This window comes from Chionomys nivalis, chromosome 23, assembly GCF_950005125.1.
Source record: "Chionomys nivalis chromosome 23, mChiNiv1.1, whole genome shotgun sequence".
Classification (NCBI taxonomy): Eukaryota; Metazoa; Chordata; class Mammalia; order Rodentia; family Cricetidae; genus Chionomys; species Chionomys nivalis.
In genome coordinates, this window is record NC_080108.1 from 16,066,699 (window position 1) to 16,083,860 (window position 17,162).

At 44.4% G+C, this 17,162-nt stretch overlaps 1 protein-coding gene across 5 annotated transcripts in view; it reads left to right on the plus strand.

The window, feature by feature from the left end:
• Positions 1–17,162, plus strand: part of Ntrk3 (neurotrophic receptor tyrosine kinase 3) — a 354,575-nt gene that overhangs the window by 286,746 nt on the left and 50,667 nt on the right. For all 5 annotated transcript variants that reach the window (XM_057756147.1, XM_057756143.1, XM_057756144.1 and 2 more), the window contains 3 exons: positions 3,762–3,892; positions 11,769–11,941; positions 15,457–15,700. In XM_057756147.1, the coding sequence (XP_057612130.1) occupies positions 3,762–3,892; positions 11,769–11,941; positions 15,457–15,700 (548 nt within the window). The remainder of the gene's footprint in view (positions 1–3,761; positions 3,893–11,768; positions 11,942–15,456; positions 15,701–17,162) is intronic.

Genomic DNA, 17,162 nt, shown 5'->3' on the forward strand with positions numbered 1-17,162 from the left:
AGCAGCTGAAGGGGCAGTCCAGCTCTTTCTAAAACTCCCCAGTTCTCATTTTATGCCCAGTATTGCTGAGAGTGGGAAGTTACGAGGCAATCTAGCTCAGACCTGGACTTAGGGAACAGTGACATTTTGTAATGTTTCTCTGCCTTTGTGGAGGGGTTTCTGAAGACAAGAAAGCCAGAGAGGCTTCTTCTCCAGAGCACAGATAGGCAGCTCAGTCTCTTCAAACAGTTGACTCAACCTAAGCCATAGAGCTTGCAAGGGCTAGAGGGGCTTGGAAGTAAATCCAAGCTCCATGACCTTCTCATGGTCTTCTGGAGATGAAGTGTGGTGTACCTGTTGCTAGGCATGGTGCAGGCTGCCAGGTTGTGGCTTTCTCAGTTAACCCCTCACTACCCCAAACCCATCAAGTTCCAGTGGCCCTTAAAAGGTGATTCCTGGATCAGCAATGTCAGCATCATCTGGGAACTTAGGGATGCCTGTCCTCAGGACTCAAGATGGATGCCCTGGGTGGTAATCTCTGGGGTAGAAGCCCAGAGCTCTGGTCTTAAAGCACTCTCTGGATGATTCTGAGGGGACTGCCCATTGGTAAGTGAGGAGGAGGCTAGATGGGGATCTGACTGCAAACTTGGCTTTTCCTCAAGTGATTGGCCACTCTGGCACATCTTTGCATTCTGGATGTCACACTGATCTCAGCGTCTGGGGGAGACTTGGCTAGGCTTTCATTTCACCTTCTTTTCAAATAAAATACCATCCATGACGAAAATGATATTTACCATATATACAATTTGGAATACATTGATAGTATATTTTTCTAGGGACGGATGGACCAACAAACATCTGTTCATCTAAGGTAGGATACCAAGAGCAGATGGAGGCCAGCTTGGCAAGCAAATGTTTATTAGAGGCACAGGATTGTGAATGACCAAAAATAGCTGTATCACCAAAACCTCCTGCCTCAGCATGAGTCCAAAACTGTATCAGCGGAGTCTTCTCTCAGCCTCCTGCATGCTATACATGTTAGCACCTTCCAAGACAGCATGCAGCTGGAAGGATTCCATGTGGCTAGAATGGGAACTGGGAGGAGAGAATGGCTGACATCTCAGCTGAGAGTCTGATGATGTCCCCAGCCCCTCTATAAGGGCATAATAATAAGACTGCCCTCTCTCTCTCTCTCTCTCTCTCTCTCTCTCTCTCTCTCTCTCTCTCTCTCTTTCCCTCCCTCCCTCCCTCCTTCCCTCCTCTCTCTGTGTGTGTGCACATATACCTGTGCACATATTATGAGTGTGTATGTGGAATACATGCTCATGCCACGATGTGTGTAGGGGTCAGATGACAGCCTTTGTGTTGCTCCCTGCCTTCTTTGCTTGAGAATAGGCCTCCTCTTTTGCTACTGTGTGTACCAGGATGATTTGCCCACAGGCTTACAGGTATACTCCCTCTGTCTCCAGTCTCATCATTAGATCTTAAGATTACACACACAGCTACTGCAACCGGTCTTGCTTGGGGATCCAAACTCAGGTCCTCGCCCTTACACAGCATGTGCTTTATTCACTGAGACATCTCCCTAGCCCCATAGGCTGGTGGTGTTAGAGTCACTGTGATTTCAAGATCACAATGGTCATGTGGTCCACGGAGGACAGAATCCCACAATACAAATATTGATAGACTTATCAATATACCCAAGTGCAGGAATATACACATTTTATAGATGAGGAATGTGAGACCTGGTCCCGGGCTGGAGAGCTGTCTTGCCAGGCCACATCCTCACTCCCTGGCCTTGCCAGGTCACTCAGCCTGCGTGGCTCCATGTGTCATCACTAGCCACCGGGGAATGACTAGGCCATGGCGAGAAGATGACTTCTCAACCGAAACTCATTTTTTCCCAGTCATACTTTTTTAGCCTTACTCCTGCCAGGCCAAAAATATACCGTAGCTCTTCAAAGGCTATGAGATAGAGATAGAGATGCAGAGCAGGGAAGAGCTTGGAGTATCTGAGCCATCTCTTCAGCTAAGGAGACTGCTGTCATCTACCTGTTGTTGAAGATTGCCCGGAAGGGAGAAGGAAACAGGGTAGGTCACGCTAGACCCTGTGGGATTTGAACTCGGAGAGGAAAAAGCAGTACCCAAGCCTCCCAAGCCAGTAGGCCCAGCCTCCGAGTCATGCCCCTCTGTCACTGTCACCACGTGGTTCCTCACTGTGGAAACAAGTCTGCCACAGCTCTTCCACCTTCAGCTTTCACTGTTCAGCGAGGTCATTTGAGAGGATCTTCTTTGCCGGCTTGGCGACATGCTTCATCATGTCGATACAGGCGTTTAATGGGCTTTTGCCTATTGAGCAATTCATGTAAAGGTCGGTGAGTAATCCCCCTCACTCCCTTTCATCGCCAGCCCCCTGCTTTGACAATTCCTTGGTAGCATTCTTTCCAAAGAGGTGGGAGGGCTGAGGTCGCAGCTCTGCTTCCTCCTGGCCAACACACTTTAATTAGGTTGCTAAATTAGCAGAGGCACTGGCAACTCTTTGCCCAGACCTCAGTTCTGAGGCTTGTCTTTGAACTTGCCGTTTGTGATCTCACTGGTTTGCTTTCTCTCGGAGGAGCTGTACTGGCCAACTAGAGATTTCCCTGAAATAATTTTAGCTACCTGTGAGTGTTTTCTATACTACAAGGTGCTGTTGGGCTATGTGTGTGTGTGCAGGTATGTATGTGTGCATATGTGTGTACATGGTTTGTGTATGTGTATGTGCATGTGTGTACTTACTTATATGCATGTGTATATATGTATATGTCTGTGTGCATATGCGCATGTACCTGTATGTATATGTGCATGAGTTTGTATGTGTGGTTGTGCTTGTGTTTGTGTGTATGTGTGCATGTGTGTGTGTGTGCTGAACACATGTTTCTAAATTTCTTCCAGGCACTAAGTCAGACTCTTAGTCTGGATGATCTACTTCATCAAAAGGCTTTAGTGAGATGGATGTTGCTGTTAACAACATTTTACAAATGAGGACATTGAGGCTCTAGAATTAAATAACTTTCCCAAACTAGAGAGAGAGAGAGAGAGAGAGAGAGAGAGAGAGAGAGAGAGAGACCAGGAGGGGCATAGAGTCAGGATTCAAGCCTGATTCTCAACCCCATCCTGGCAACCTTGGCGTTTGAAGAGCTGCCGACAGCTCATTGATATCCCTTGGGGACTTGCCAGGGATGCAGAGTCTCAGGCCCCCTGAATCAGAATTTGCATCTTGCCAAGGTGCCCCAGTTCATGTGTGGTACCACGGGAGATGGAAGCAGCCTACATTCAGTAACATCACTGATTCATGGTCTGTCCGGATTGCAAGCTACCATCAGCTCTGGTCTTCATCTCAGAAAGCTGAGGTGTAAAGCCAGGCGGTGGTGGCGCACGCCTTTAATCCCAGCACTTGGGAGGCAGAGGCAGGTGGATCTCTGGGAGTTCGAGGCCAGCCTGGTCTACAAGAGCTAGTTCCGGGACGGGCACCAAAACCACAGAGAAACCCTGTCTCAAAAAAAAAAAAAAAAATAATAAAATTAAATAAATAAATAAATAAATAAATAAATAAAGCTGAGGTGTAGAGTACTTGGCAGCCAGTCTGGCACAGACATCACCCATAACAAAATGACAGTCTGTGTGCCCAGACTGGGATGTGGACATTGGGCTTTGCCCACTGCAAGCTCAGAAGCGCCCTGGATTCATGCTGTTCTGATGGATGACAGAACCTGACTGTCCCCTTTGTCATGCTCCTACAGATGTCCAGCACATCAAGAGGAGAGACATCGTGTTGAAGAGAGAACTGGGTGAAGGAGCCTTTGGAAAGGTCTTCCTGGCTGAGTGCTACAATTTAAGCCCCACCAAAGACAAGATGCTCGTGGCAGTGAAGGTAAATCTTGGGGTGCACGGGCAACCAGGGCAGGGCTGGAGGTGGTCCTGTGAGGTGGAGGACCATTGAGAAGGTGGTGTTAAACTGGTCTCAGACTGTGTTAGGGACCCTTGGTCCAGAGTCAGCAAAGTGTCCAATAGGCCAAACATGACTGGTTTAAGAAGTCAAGAACAGCAATATGTAAGGGGGCTATGGCTGGGGACTTCTGTCTGAGAGAGAGGATCTGACTGAATGGGGAGCTTTAGGTCACTCAGTTCAGTGAGTGAGCATATGCTGTTTGCCTAAGTAGGCATTTGACCACATCTTAGGAGAAGAACGGAATGGAAAGGGCTGTCTGATGAGTCAGGGAAGCCCCATGTTGAAGGTACTAGACATCTCATGAGGAACAGAGGAGACAAGGTTGGAATGGTCACAGAATTAGCACCTGGAAGTGGTGGACGAGGTTGGGATACATTCTTAAATTCTCGCTATGACGTCTGAGCTTAATCTCCCAGGAATGTAAGCAGAAGGTAACTACAGTTGCAGAAGAATGTTTAGCCACAGGACCGTGTGCCCCTGAGGCTCCAGGCAGGTTTGCAACTGGGGATGGATTGCTGGGAAGTACGGAAAGAGCTTTGCTCCTACTGATTACCCTCCTCCAGCCCAAACTGACAGAAGGCCTTCTCGCTCCAGATTAGTGTTGAACAGATCTTGACATGTTCACCAGTCAAGTGTCACATGGACTCACTGGCCTGGAACCACACTATAGAGTCAGGAGAATGGAGGAGCCTCTTTTCATGCATCCAGCATGTTCTGAGGTCATTGTGGAGTTTGCATGGTATTCCAGAATGACAGATGACCATAGAGATAGAAATGAGAGACATAACCACAGAGGAGGATACTCATTAGGACCTTCGAACAACCCCATCTTTAGTACCAAATAGCCTGATGGAAACTCCATTGTGAAGACAATTTATGTTTGACTTTTGGGTCTTTGTATCTCCAGTCAATCTATCTGTAGGTTGTCTCTACCCACAGAGGGTGAACCATCTGATAGATATAGACAGGGTAGTGCAGGGCACCATCTGGTATGGGTGTCAGAGGGAGAGCCTGGATACAAATCCCCAGTCCTTCACTGATCACCTTCATGACCTTGGGCGGAACTTAAGGCGAGCTTCAGTCTGAAGGATAGGAATAATAATATTTCCTCACAATGCTGATGACTAAGTAAATGCTCAACAATGAGCAATAATTGTTTTTAATAACTGTATTTATTCCTGATGCTGACAACACTGATATATTTAAACACATCATACATGACCCATTGAGCTTTTATTTACTTGCAAATTTTTTTTTCCTTTAAGGGACCAGAGACTAAATATTTAGGTGCTGAAGACTGTGCACTGCTGTGCCTCTCAACCCAGTCTGTCCAATGGTAAAGCAGCACAGATATCACATGCACTGCATGAATGGCTGTTTCCCAAGACAGAGATTTTACTAAAACAGGCACAGACAGCTAATCTCTGTTTTGAAAATAAGTACCTAGAATATTGTCCCACAAAGGGCTAATGATTATTGATACTGTACATTCTTGGAATGAACTTGAGTGTCTTCGGCAAGGCTGACAGAAATGTTTCTAATTTTGTCCTTAACCTTCATGTCTGCCCTGCTGTGTTATGTTTAATGAGTAGGAGGACACTCATCTACTGGCTGTCCCAGTGTCTGTCTGGGAAGTGGCAATGGAGCCAGCTTGAGAGCTTTCAACAGGAGATAAAAGAGTGACTGAGAAGCATGGGTCTCGGTCAGGTCTGTGGAGAGTCTGGCACAGGGAGGCGCTTGCCAGAATGTGTGAGGCAGAAACACTCTGTGTCTCTGGTTGCATCCTTTCCAATGGGTCTCCTCCTCCCCATGGGTCTGGGAAATTCACGAGTGCTCTGGAATTTGACACCATTTGTCAAGCAATGGAGCTAGCTGCCTAGCCCAGCCAGTGCTCCAAGACCACCCAGGGATGTGAGTTCTCTGCTCTCTGTCCTGTCTGGATTCTCATCCTTTTGCAAGCCTTTCTCTTGACTCTGCTCTCATGTTGATGGAGAGCAATTCTGTACTGCTGGAGGACACTGGTAGACATAGACCAAGATTAGGTTTCCTCAAAATTGGGTGTGGGTTTACAATCTGTGGGTGAGTGTTTTTTTTTTTTTTTTTTTTTTTTTTTTTTTTTTTTTTTGCCTAGCAGTTAATATATATATAAACAAGGGTGTGGAAAACACAGCCCATTTTTAAGGTGCTTGCAGCCTGCTGGGGAGCCAAGACAAACACCTGTAAAACAACTGGAAGGCCGGATAAGACAGAGCATAGTTTGTGTGCGAGCAAGACATTAAACTCCAGATGCTCCTAGGCATACAGGGGCACAACTTCTCAATACCCATCCTGAATTGCAAATACCTTAAGACAGAGCCATTTGTGGTGGCACTGACCTGGAATTCCAGTACTTAAGAGGCTGATAGAGAAGGATCAGGAGTTTGAGTCTAGCCTGGGCTACACAGCTACATAGTGAGATTCTGCCTGGAAACAAACAAGCATACGGTTGCTCATCATTTCCTAGCCATGCAATATGACAAAGAGCCATGACTGTCTTCTTGGTTATCCCATAGTTGACAGGGAGCTACAGCTCACAGGGGTCACCCTCCATCTTAAGAGAGAACCACACTCAGCAGCCTAGGGAAAGACCAAAATTCTAAGCTCAAAGTCAGACTTCTACTGAATGTGTTTTCTTCTAACTATCAGTTGTCAGGGATTATATGAAATACTATTCATAGTTTCAAGTTGATAACATCACTTTCAATTAGTCATTTAATACCCAGTCCACTTACACAGCATTGGCACCCAAGCGAACTTCTTGCGTGACACATGGGAGATATTTTTTTATTTTGTACATAATATATGTCCATGTATACACACATATAAATATGTGTGTATACATATTTGTGCATACATACAAAAGTATATATATGTATATAAATATACATATATATATATATTTCCCTCTCTCTGTCATTCTGTGTCCCAATTGATCCTCAATGCTCTTCCAGTACACAATGCATTCTTGTACTTTATTCTGAATTTTTCTGTCTGTGAAGTATTTTTTTAACTTTAGCGATCATGTGGTTTATTTCCAAGACATCTAATTGGTTTCTAATTTTTGTTCTTTTTGCTTCCTGTCTTACTTATCTTTGTTTTTATTGCCTGTCATGGTGGTTTTCTTTATTTTTTTTCCATTTTTGAGATGGGATCCCACTATGTAGCCCTGGCTGACCTGACACCTTCTGTGTAGCCTCTCCTAATCTCAGGCTTGTGGTGATCCTCCTGCCTCTGATTCCCGAGGGCTAGGATATAGGCATGCATCGCCCTGCCTGACATGCATGTATACTGATCATACACATTGTTTGTTTGCGTGTCTTTATGCCATGCGTATATGCACAGTACCTGAATGTGTGGAAGTCCAAAGACAGCTTTCAGGAATTGATTCTCTTCTTCTATGACAGGAGTCCAAGGGACCCATATCTTCAGGCTTGGTGACAGGTGCCTTTTCTCTCTGAGCTATCCTGTTGGCTTATATACTGTTGTTTTCATAAGAAGCAATTATTTCTTCATTTTCTTGGAGAATGTCCTTATTTCGAAGTAAATATGGGCCTGGTCTGCAGGAATCCAAGCTCTTGTTGTGACAGTTTTCACAACTTGGATTTAGCATATTTTTTTGAATACATCTGAGCCTCAGCATTTGGGTTTCTCTGGGTTTGGAGGGTTGTTTTGATCTGTGTGGCATGCTCATGGCTTTTAGTTATAGTGATTTAAATTGGAGCCAGAACTGAAAGCATTTGTGAAACATTCTTAGGACAGAATCTCGGGGGTTTTTTGGAGGGGGTTAATGTATTTTTATTTGTCATTTATGAAGTTTAACACAGGATGTCTCAACTTCAGGACTATTGGCAGAGTGGGGTAATTCAGTATTGGTAAGAGCTCTTGACTTCCTTGTATAGTGTTTAGTAGACTATTTTGGTCTCTGTCCAGTAGGTGCCAGCTCTCATTGTAACAGACTGAAATGCCCCTGACATTGCCCAGTAGAGCATGGAGAGCACGCTTTACTTTAGTCAACACACTGTCAACAAAGAGTAGCGATCTCATAGAATTACAGGCAACAAGGAAAGATGGGGCGGGAGGGGTCTTCCTCAGAGAAGACCATGTCCGTTGGTCATCTAATGCCAGAGGGCCAGCCCTAAACTCATACAGACAAGTAACTTTGTTCAACAGGTTATATTTGAGAATATGGGTGTACACAAGAACACACACACATATGCATACACACACACACAGACACACCCTTGCAATAACAGTTGATGAAAAAAGAGGCCAGGATTTGAAGGCGAGTAGGGAGGGGTATATGATATAATCTTAAACATAAAGAAGAGAGGCTGGGTGGTGGTGGTGCATGCCTTTAATCCCAGCACTTGGGAGGCAAAAGCAGGCAGATCTTAGTGAGTTCCAGGCCATTGTGGGCTACAAAACAAGTTCTAGTACAGCCAAGGCTCTTACACAGAAAAATCCTGTCTCAAAAAACCAAATAAACAGATGGATAGATAGATAGATAGATAGATAGATAGATAGATAGATAGATAGATAGATAGATAGATAATAAAAATAAGTAGAGAAAAAACACACAAACCCTACCAAAAACAGTGATCTTAAAATCTGTAGCAGTGTTTGCAAAACACTCCACTAACATTTTACTATTTTGTTTAGAATTGACTTGCATATTTCATTTTAGATAATACATGCAAGAGTTTTGGTTTTACCAGGTGGCCACAGGACACGTGGTAAATTATTAGGAAGCTAGATCTTAATTCCTCATGGTCTTCCTTTCATACTGGGTTTTTAAAACCTCAGCTTTTTACTGTTTTCTCAATTTTCCACATGATCTTTCTTCCACCGCTAGCTGTTTTCAATCATTTACCTTTAACACATCTTTGCAAAGTATTCATCCTGGGGTCTATGGAAACTGCCAGCTTCCCACTCATATTTAATTGTTTCTTATGATGCCTCATTACATGGAGTGATCATATGATCAAGTTTAACTCTCAAGAATAAATTTGTGGATAATCACAGTCAATTCCCAGAGTAAACTTCTCTTGGAGACATCAGTGCGTCTGTAGGTGATAGGAGTTGTGGAGGGTTCTGGGCCCCATGGCCCCAGTCAGTATGCTTGCAGAGTTAATGGGCTGATGGGCGGTGCTGTAGGAAGTGTTACAGCCAGTAGTTACCCGCCCACTGGGGCGTGGCCTCTTATACTATTTATGCTAGTAGAGCATGTGTCCAGTCTGTTTTCTGGCTGCGGGATTTGGTTTCTGATCTCCGTTCCAGCAGAGGATTCTGATTTGTGAGTCCACCCTTAAATAAATTGCCATCTATTTCTCAATTCTGAGCTAGTGAGGGATTTCTTTTAAGCGTCTTTCTTCAGGGCAGTACCAAGTCAACTGTCCAGTTCTATTTCTACAGCTCTGTTAGAAGTCTTTAGGACCAAGAGAACATCAAGTAAAAAGGTCCTGAGGCAGATAAAGGCTCACAGGTACAGAAAGGCCAGTGAGATTGAACCATAATAAATGAGGGGAACACTGAGTTGGGGAGTCGAAGTGGAAGGAGATGGGTCTAGCTCACCTCTTCAGTGTAGGACTGTTAAGAAGATGGGGTTTCATGATGTAGACAATGGGGAATGATAACATACGAGAAACGGGCATCTATTCATGAGGTAACCACCCCCTCTTTGTCCCCTGTCACTCTGTGAATCTCAACAAGGGGAAGTGACAACAGGTTCTGAGAGACAGAAATAAAATGACTTCCACAAGTAAACAGGTTGGTTGTGTGCACACATGTCATGTGAGTACCTGCTTGAACACCCAGGACTGTGCATATTCTCATATGCATGGTAAAATGAGTTTCAGGGTATTAATGAAATCTCAAAGATAACAGTCCTTGAAGTATCTTCTCCCTACCACAGAAAAGGCAAATGCAAGGCAGCTGTTAACCAGCATGAAGATGTCAGCTGTCTGGGAAGGATTAGGGCTGCTGAGCACATCTGTTCCTGCCTCCCCCTGTCCTAGTGAACGGTCCAGCTGAAATCCTTGCTTAGGGCTGGAGATCTCAGGAGCTGGCACATGTGGAGGACAGGACCAGAAGGGACATGTCCCCTACATTTTGAAGACAAGGAATTAGTTTCCACTTCTCATTGACTGTGCTCGCTAGACAAAGCAGCTGGCCAGGAATGTCCCCAACTTCAGGCTTCATGGCAAGACCCTCTTTCCTGTGCCAACAGTCGGTGGCTATGATAAGCATCAACCCCATCCCATGCCACTTCATGGTGACCCATTTTGCAGTTGCCCAGCAACCAAGGAAGTATTGGATACAGAATCCCATGAGCGGGGCCAGAGAGCTTTTGGCCCAGTTTCCCTCCCCATTATTCTCCTGTCATCTCTGTCCCAGTTGCATTAATACCCGGGTACTGTGGTCACTGACAGCTCTGGCCCCCACTTGCTACACTCCTCATTTTGACAGTTACAGAAGGACTTCAGGTTTGACCCACCAGCTGGAAACCCCAGTGTGAAGGGAGATGGGAAGGGTGTGGAAGCCCTGGAGACAGCGCCCGCCTTGTGCTCCATCTCTCCGGAGGAACTCTGTCTGCCTTGCAGTTCAGGGTGCCAGCTTGAGGGACAGACCCTGGTGGCTACTGCCCAAGGGCTGAGAGCAGAAATATCCCATGGCTGCCCCTGATGTCGAGGCTCTGGGAGAGAATGATTTAAAGAGATGGAGAGAGGCCATTTGGCTGCCCCCAAATCTGATCTACTTTTCTCTCCCATAAATCCAGCGTTCACATAAATCCTTGCCCTCTCCCATCCCACCGTGCTCAGTTCCTCTGTTTTTCCCCCTACCTCCTCCTCATGAAAATAAATGAGTCACACTCGGTCATCTTGTGCCCATGCTTTATGCCTTGTAGCTCAGGGCTATGGCAGGAAGATGGTTCACCAGAAAAGGTTATTTTCCCCATGGCACTTTGGCTGGCAACTCTTTGCCCCGGTATCAAGTGGTCATTACAGATATTTCTTTATTCATAGGTAACCACCAGAGCTGAAACAATCATTACATCAAATTACAGGTTTTGGGAGCAGGGGCTGTGGCTCAGTGGGCAGGATTCTTGCCTGGTATCCACAACACCTTGGGTTCAGCCCTCAGTAGTACATATAAGACCAAGCATGGTAGAGCATGGTGTAATCTTAGAACTTCTGAGGTGGAAGCAGGAATTCAGGATCATTTTCAGCTGTATAGTGTATAACTTGGTAAAAAAAAAAAAGTAAGAATTAGATCTAGTAAATTATAATTAGGTCTGGTAAAAGTAACTTGCAGTATTTTTGTTAGTAGGCCTTTTAATTGAACATTTTTTTTCCTGATGAAATCCTGTAAATTTTCTAAAGAAGAAAAGGTGATGCTGATTGAAGTTGGGGTGGGATTTGAGATGAGGAAGCCACTCTTGTTTTGAGTGGCCCTGGAGACATGCCTGCCAAACTCTGAGGTACCCCACTGAGTCTCAGCAAAGGATTGCTCAGGTCCACAATGCTCACCATCACTTAGACTGTGTGAACATAGGCTGTTTCTCAAACAGGTTCAGCTTTCCTTTGTCAGGAATCAAAATGCTGAATGGAAAAGGGATTCAGCAGTGTGCTTTGCCTTCATGTTTCAAAATAGATCATATTCACCATTGGTCCAGAAGGATGTGGTAACAGCTTCACCAGCTGGAGAAGACAGCTCTTTGTCCTCCGGTTGCTAAACACTGATGATGTTGTGTGGTTTTCAGGCCCTGAAGGATCCTACCTTGGCTGCCAGGAAGGACTTCCAGAGGGAGGCTGAACTGCTCACGAACCTGCAGCATGAACATATTGTCAAGTTCTATGGGGTGTGTGGTGATGGGGACCCACTCATCATGGTCTTTGAATACATGAAGCATGGAGACCTTAACAAGTTCCTCAGGTAAGCAAGAATGGACAAAGTGCCCCACCCTGTCCCAGTGAGCCTTTGGGGTTTTCTCTGTGACCACAATTCATACGTGCCACTATGAACTCAAGTCTGAGGATGACAAATCAAAACCACTGCCCTTATTTTCCTTCTTCTCTCTATTCTCTCCCTATCTATCTGTCTATCTATCTGTCTATCTATCTTCTATCTATCTATCTATCTATCTATCTATCTATCTATCTATCTGTCTATGTCTATCATCAATCTATCTACCTATCATATCATATCTATCTATCATCTATCTATCTCTATATATATCTTCATCTATCATCTATCTCTGTATCTATCTATATATCTATCTATCATATCTATCTTTGTTTATCTATCATCTATCTATCATATCTAACTATCTATCTATCTATCTATCTATCTATCTATCTATCTATCTCCCTTATCTATCATTATCTATCTATCTATCTATCTATCTATCTATCTATCTATCTATCTATCTCTATCTACCTTATCTATCATTATCTATCTATCTATCTATCTATCTATCTATCTATCTATCTATCTATCTATCTATCTATCTTAGGATCTGTGATTTCAAGTGTGCACTCCTGTGACTGGTTTATGGGGTTCTGAGGATGGAACTGAGGGTTTTATGTATGCTAGGCAAGCACTTTACTTTATCTCCAGACCTTTTAATTCTTATGCATTGCCTCCTTTCCAGCTAGACCTAGAATTTTGTATTCACAGTGAAGCACCTGTACTTTTCTTCTTGGCTCTCAAATGGACTGAGAAGAGTAAGGCCTGGGGCAACCCTGGTTTTAGGGCTGTCTGCTCTCTTGCCCTAATGTGAGAAATGTCTTAAGTATCTCACTTGTCAAGTGAGATTAGTATGTTATATCTTTAACCTGCTCCCCTCCCCTGACCAGAGACTTTTTGATGATGAATGTGAAGGTATCAAATTATAAACTCAACAGAAAGCAGAGGTGATTGATAAAGAAAGGGCATTTTGTATTCAGGTAAATTTTACTTGTCAGAATTCAGATTTTGAGAAAGAAAAAGGTAGAGTCAGACTTGAAAAGAGTCGTCAGATCTCTCCTTAGGGGTCAGGGGTCCAAATAACTGCTCCAGAGATACTGAGAAAACATACCCACTAGATTCTCTATATTTCTGGAACTTGAATTCCGAATGAAATTGATTCCTGGAGAACTCACTCCTTAGCGTAAGAGAGATGGAGGCTTATCTTAATTATAAATGAATCAAGTTATGACCACTCCATAAAGCTGTTGCTAGAAGCATTGGGTGGCCCAGGTGCATTTTGTATGCAGCAAGGTACTGAACGAATGGTGGCTATTGTAAAAGTCACTTCTATTATTATTACATTATAAGAGCTGTGAGTCAAGAGCTTCCAGATGATTCCTTTGTATGCATAATCTCCCTCATCCTGCGCTTCCACTCCTCTGCCCTATTGTACATCACAACACATTCTTCAGAGATACAGCTGATTCTCCAGTCCCAAGTACAACCAGAAGGGCTCAAAAACTCCCAGTTCCTGTGTATTTTTTTATTCCAAGGAAAGATAAGGAATACAAAACAGAGGAGAGAGGAAAAGGGAGAAACAAGCGTAAAGACCAGGGCAGAAGAAACACAAAGTTTAAGGAAAAAAAACAAGGCAAAAGAAATAATTTCTTACCATTGTGACCAACTATTTGACAAGAGGCTCCTTAAGGGCAGGGGGGATTGATTTTGACTCACAGTTTGAAGGGATGCAGTTCCTCACAGCGGAAGACACGGTAGCTGGCACATGGAGTCATATCATATCTAAAATCAGGAGTAAGAGAGTTTGAACCAAGAAGAGTTTGGGGTATAAGGTGAATGATACCCTCATGCCAGCAACCTGCTTCCTCTACCAATGGTTTGCTTCTCAAGGGTCCCTCACCTCCTAAAAATGTTCCCTCATTTGAGACCAAATATTCTGACCGTCTCTTGAAAGCATTTTACATTTGAGCTGTAAGCAGATACACGTGGCAAGAAGTTGTGTCTGCAAAGAATTCCTCACCCCTTCATTCTCCAAAGCAGGAACGAAAGAAGAATGTAGTGATACTTCTGTGTCTGTCTTTGAAGTCTCTTCCCAAAGATAGCAAGGGGATCAACTCAAATTAAGGCCAACTGTCGCTCCAGGTATTCTGTGGAAACTGCTGCCCAGAATTCCAGGGATGGTCCAGATTCTCACCCGTTTTTCTAGGCTCTGTTAGTCAAGGCCAAGCTTCTCCAAAGCTAAAAACTGAAAGCCTGGGTCACAACAACCCTTGCTAGGAGTGGGCTTGCAGTCTTCTTTCCAAAGTGCCCTCTGCTTGACCCCCAGGGTCAGTTCTACCTGCTAACCTGTCTCCCGGGTTAGTGGAGTTTGGGGCCGGCAGGAGTGTATCCTGGTATACTGGAGTGGGAACTGGCCTCCTGCCACATCCCTGGCTAGCTGATTCAGTTGCTTTCCTATGGAGGGAGGAAGGCAAAGCCCACCAAAGATAATAAACAGTGTGTTCCTATTTAATGGCACTTCTCAGTGGAAATTGGAGAAGCAGTAAAGCAGGCCGGGGCTTTGCTGTGCGCCAGGGTTCGTTGGTCCTCCGCTCTGTAAATAAGGGCCCCGGTGTGGTTATGGCTCATTGGACCTTCTGCAGGAAAGAGGGAACACTGAAAGTGACCGATCTGACAGGGCAGGGTGTTATCATAACACAGAAGGCTCGATTTACGCGTGGAAGGGAGTGTGGGGCTCCCAAGGAGGCAGAGGGTTTCTTCACCCTGCCTTGCTCTTGGTATTATGGAGAGGTTGGAAATGCGAGCAAGCCTTAGGTCACTTACAGCTGGGGGTTGTGGATTGCCTATCAGGAGTATCAGCACGGGGAGCTTGTCAGAAATGCAAATGAAGGAGCAGTGCATAGCCAATCAAAACTCCAATGGGCGAGGCCTTAAGATCTCTTTAAAATCCTTCTTAGACCCCTTATGGCAGCTTTTACAGGTGAACACATATTTTAGTCATAGATAAAATTCACAGTATGCCTCTTGGCTACCATATAGCTATTCTGAAATATCTAGGACTTTGGTTGAACTTTCTAATCATTTTGTGCCTCAACTTAAAAAAAATCAGGGTATGAAGATTAGATATGAAGATTGAATGAATGTATTTAAAACTATCGGAATAGCATTTGACATATACACTCAGTAAGTGTTAGTGGTTACCTTATTAATTATTCTAGAATAAACACCTAGCATCTGAGAAGAATTAGGTGGTAGTTAGTGAAAGAGGTTTGTCCCCTCCCCCAGCTGAGTACATCTGTGTTATCTTAGTGGGGATTTTGTAGTTTCACCCATAGCCACACTCACTAGAAATAGGCTCCGGTAGCTTGGAAAGGAGATTTCCTTCATTTCTGCAGGACATTCAAGCGCACTGAAAACCACCAAGTCTTTGCCTTTGATCTATCGAGTTCCCTCTGCTCCATCTCTCTTCCCCCTCCTTACAGGGCCCATGGGCCAGATGCGATGATCCTCGTGGATGGGCAGCCACGCCAGACCAAGGGGGAGCTAGGGCTCTCACAGATGCTCCACATCGCCAGTCAGATTGCCTCGGGCATGGTGTACCTGGCCTCGCAGCACTTCGTGCACCGGGACCTGGCCACTAGGAATTGCCTGGTTGGAGCCAACCTACTGGTGAAGATTGGTGATTTCGGCATGTCCAGGGATGTTTACAGTACTGATTACTACAGGGTAAGGAGACCTTCCCAGCTGCAGGACTCCGTTTCCAAGCTAGTGCCTTGCTTACATGTCTGTCATTGTTCATTAACCCTGTCACTATGGTGCACGTGTATGCACACGCATGCTCACATATGCACTCAACAGTTATCTTTTCAGCCACTCCTGCATCTTGGCATATCATGGCAGGCCATTTCTCCTTCCTCTTTGACATTAGGCTGAACTCTGTCTATACATTGCAATAACCTGCACATTATGATCGTACTGAATCTATGCAAACAGAGTTGGATACCTATAGCCTACAGCTCTATGTTCAAGCGGACACCCAGGCAGTCTAACTTGGTGCTTTGTCGGTATTCCAACCCATCCCCTGACCTAGCCTCACTCACAACATGTTTTATTCTCTGAAATTACCTCGTGATTATGTGAGGGTGGTCTCATTTCCAAAGGCAGATCTTTCTGGACAATGAAACCCAAAGTAAACTAGAAGGGGTCAGTACATTGCTAAACATAATCCTACTGGCCTTGGGAAAAAAAGAAACTAAAGCATCTTGTCAATTTCTGGCTCTGAAGAAAGGGTGGCCCTGGAGAAAGGCTGACTATGAGGAAGCTTCATTTGCATACAGTTCATTTACGGGGAATCTCCTTATCACACAACATTGAGGTTTTGTATGTTCTTATGGCCAGGCTAAAGGTGAATGGCCATGAATGGCATTTGTCCCAGGAATAAAAACATGGGTACAAACTTGATGCCTACAGATGGGGTCATGTCTGCAAACTGATTGGGAGACACCTCCTTCTGCTATAAGGAAGATGGATGTTGCCTATAGTGGCACTTACCTGTAGTCTCTATTCTTGAAAGGTTGAAGTAGGTGAATCTAGAGGTTTAAGTCAGTGGACAGAGAAACACCTTGTCTCAGAAAAAAATAAGAAGGAAAAAAAGTTAAAATAGGGAAGACTTACTTTGGGAACTTTGACAAAGGGAGGAGTTTAGATTTGTGGTATAGGAGACAGAAGGACAATATTGCACAGCAGAGAATGTCTTCTGTGACGTGTGAACAAAATTACCACAAACCATGAACCTTATGATGATACAAGAATACTTCTCGAAGTTCCAGAGACTCGGGCAGCTTTCATGTCAGTTAAAGGCTGGCTCTGTGGTTCATAAATTGTCTTTTTGTTGTGTTCTCCTATGGTAGAAAAGGCAAAGGGTCTCCTTAAGGTTCCTCTGTGAGATCACTAAATCTAATGAAGGCTAATGATCTAATGACCTTTTAAAAAGTTCTATTTCCAGTCCTTCTCCTAATATCATTACCTGCCGTTCTTCTGCTATAAACCAAATGTTTGTTTCAGCTTGGGGACTAAGGAAACATAACAATCAGTCCGTAGCAGGAGAACGGAAGCCAATTGTCTAGTCATAGTAGGAAACAAATTATTATATTGTGAAGTATGATCCTCTTGCTTGATCTTGGTAAAC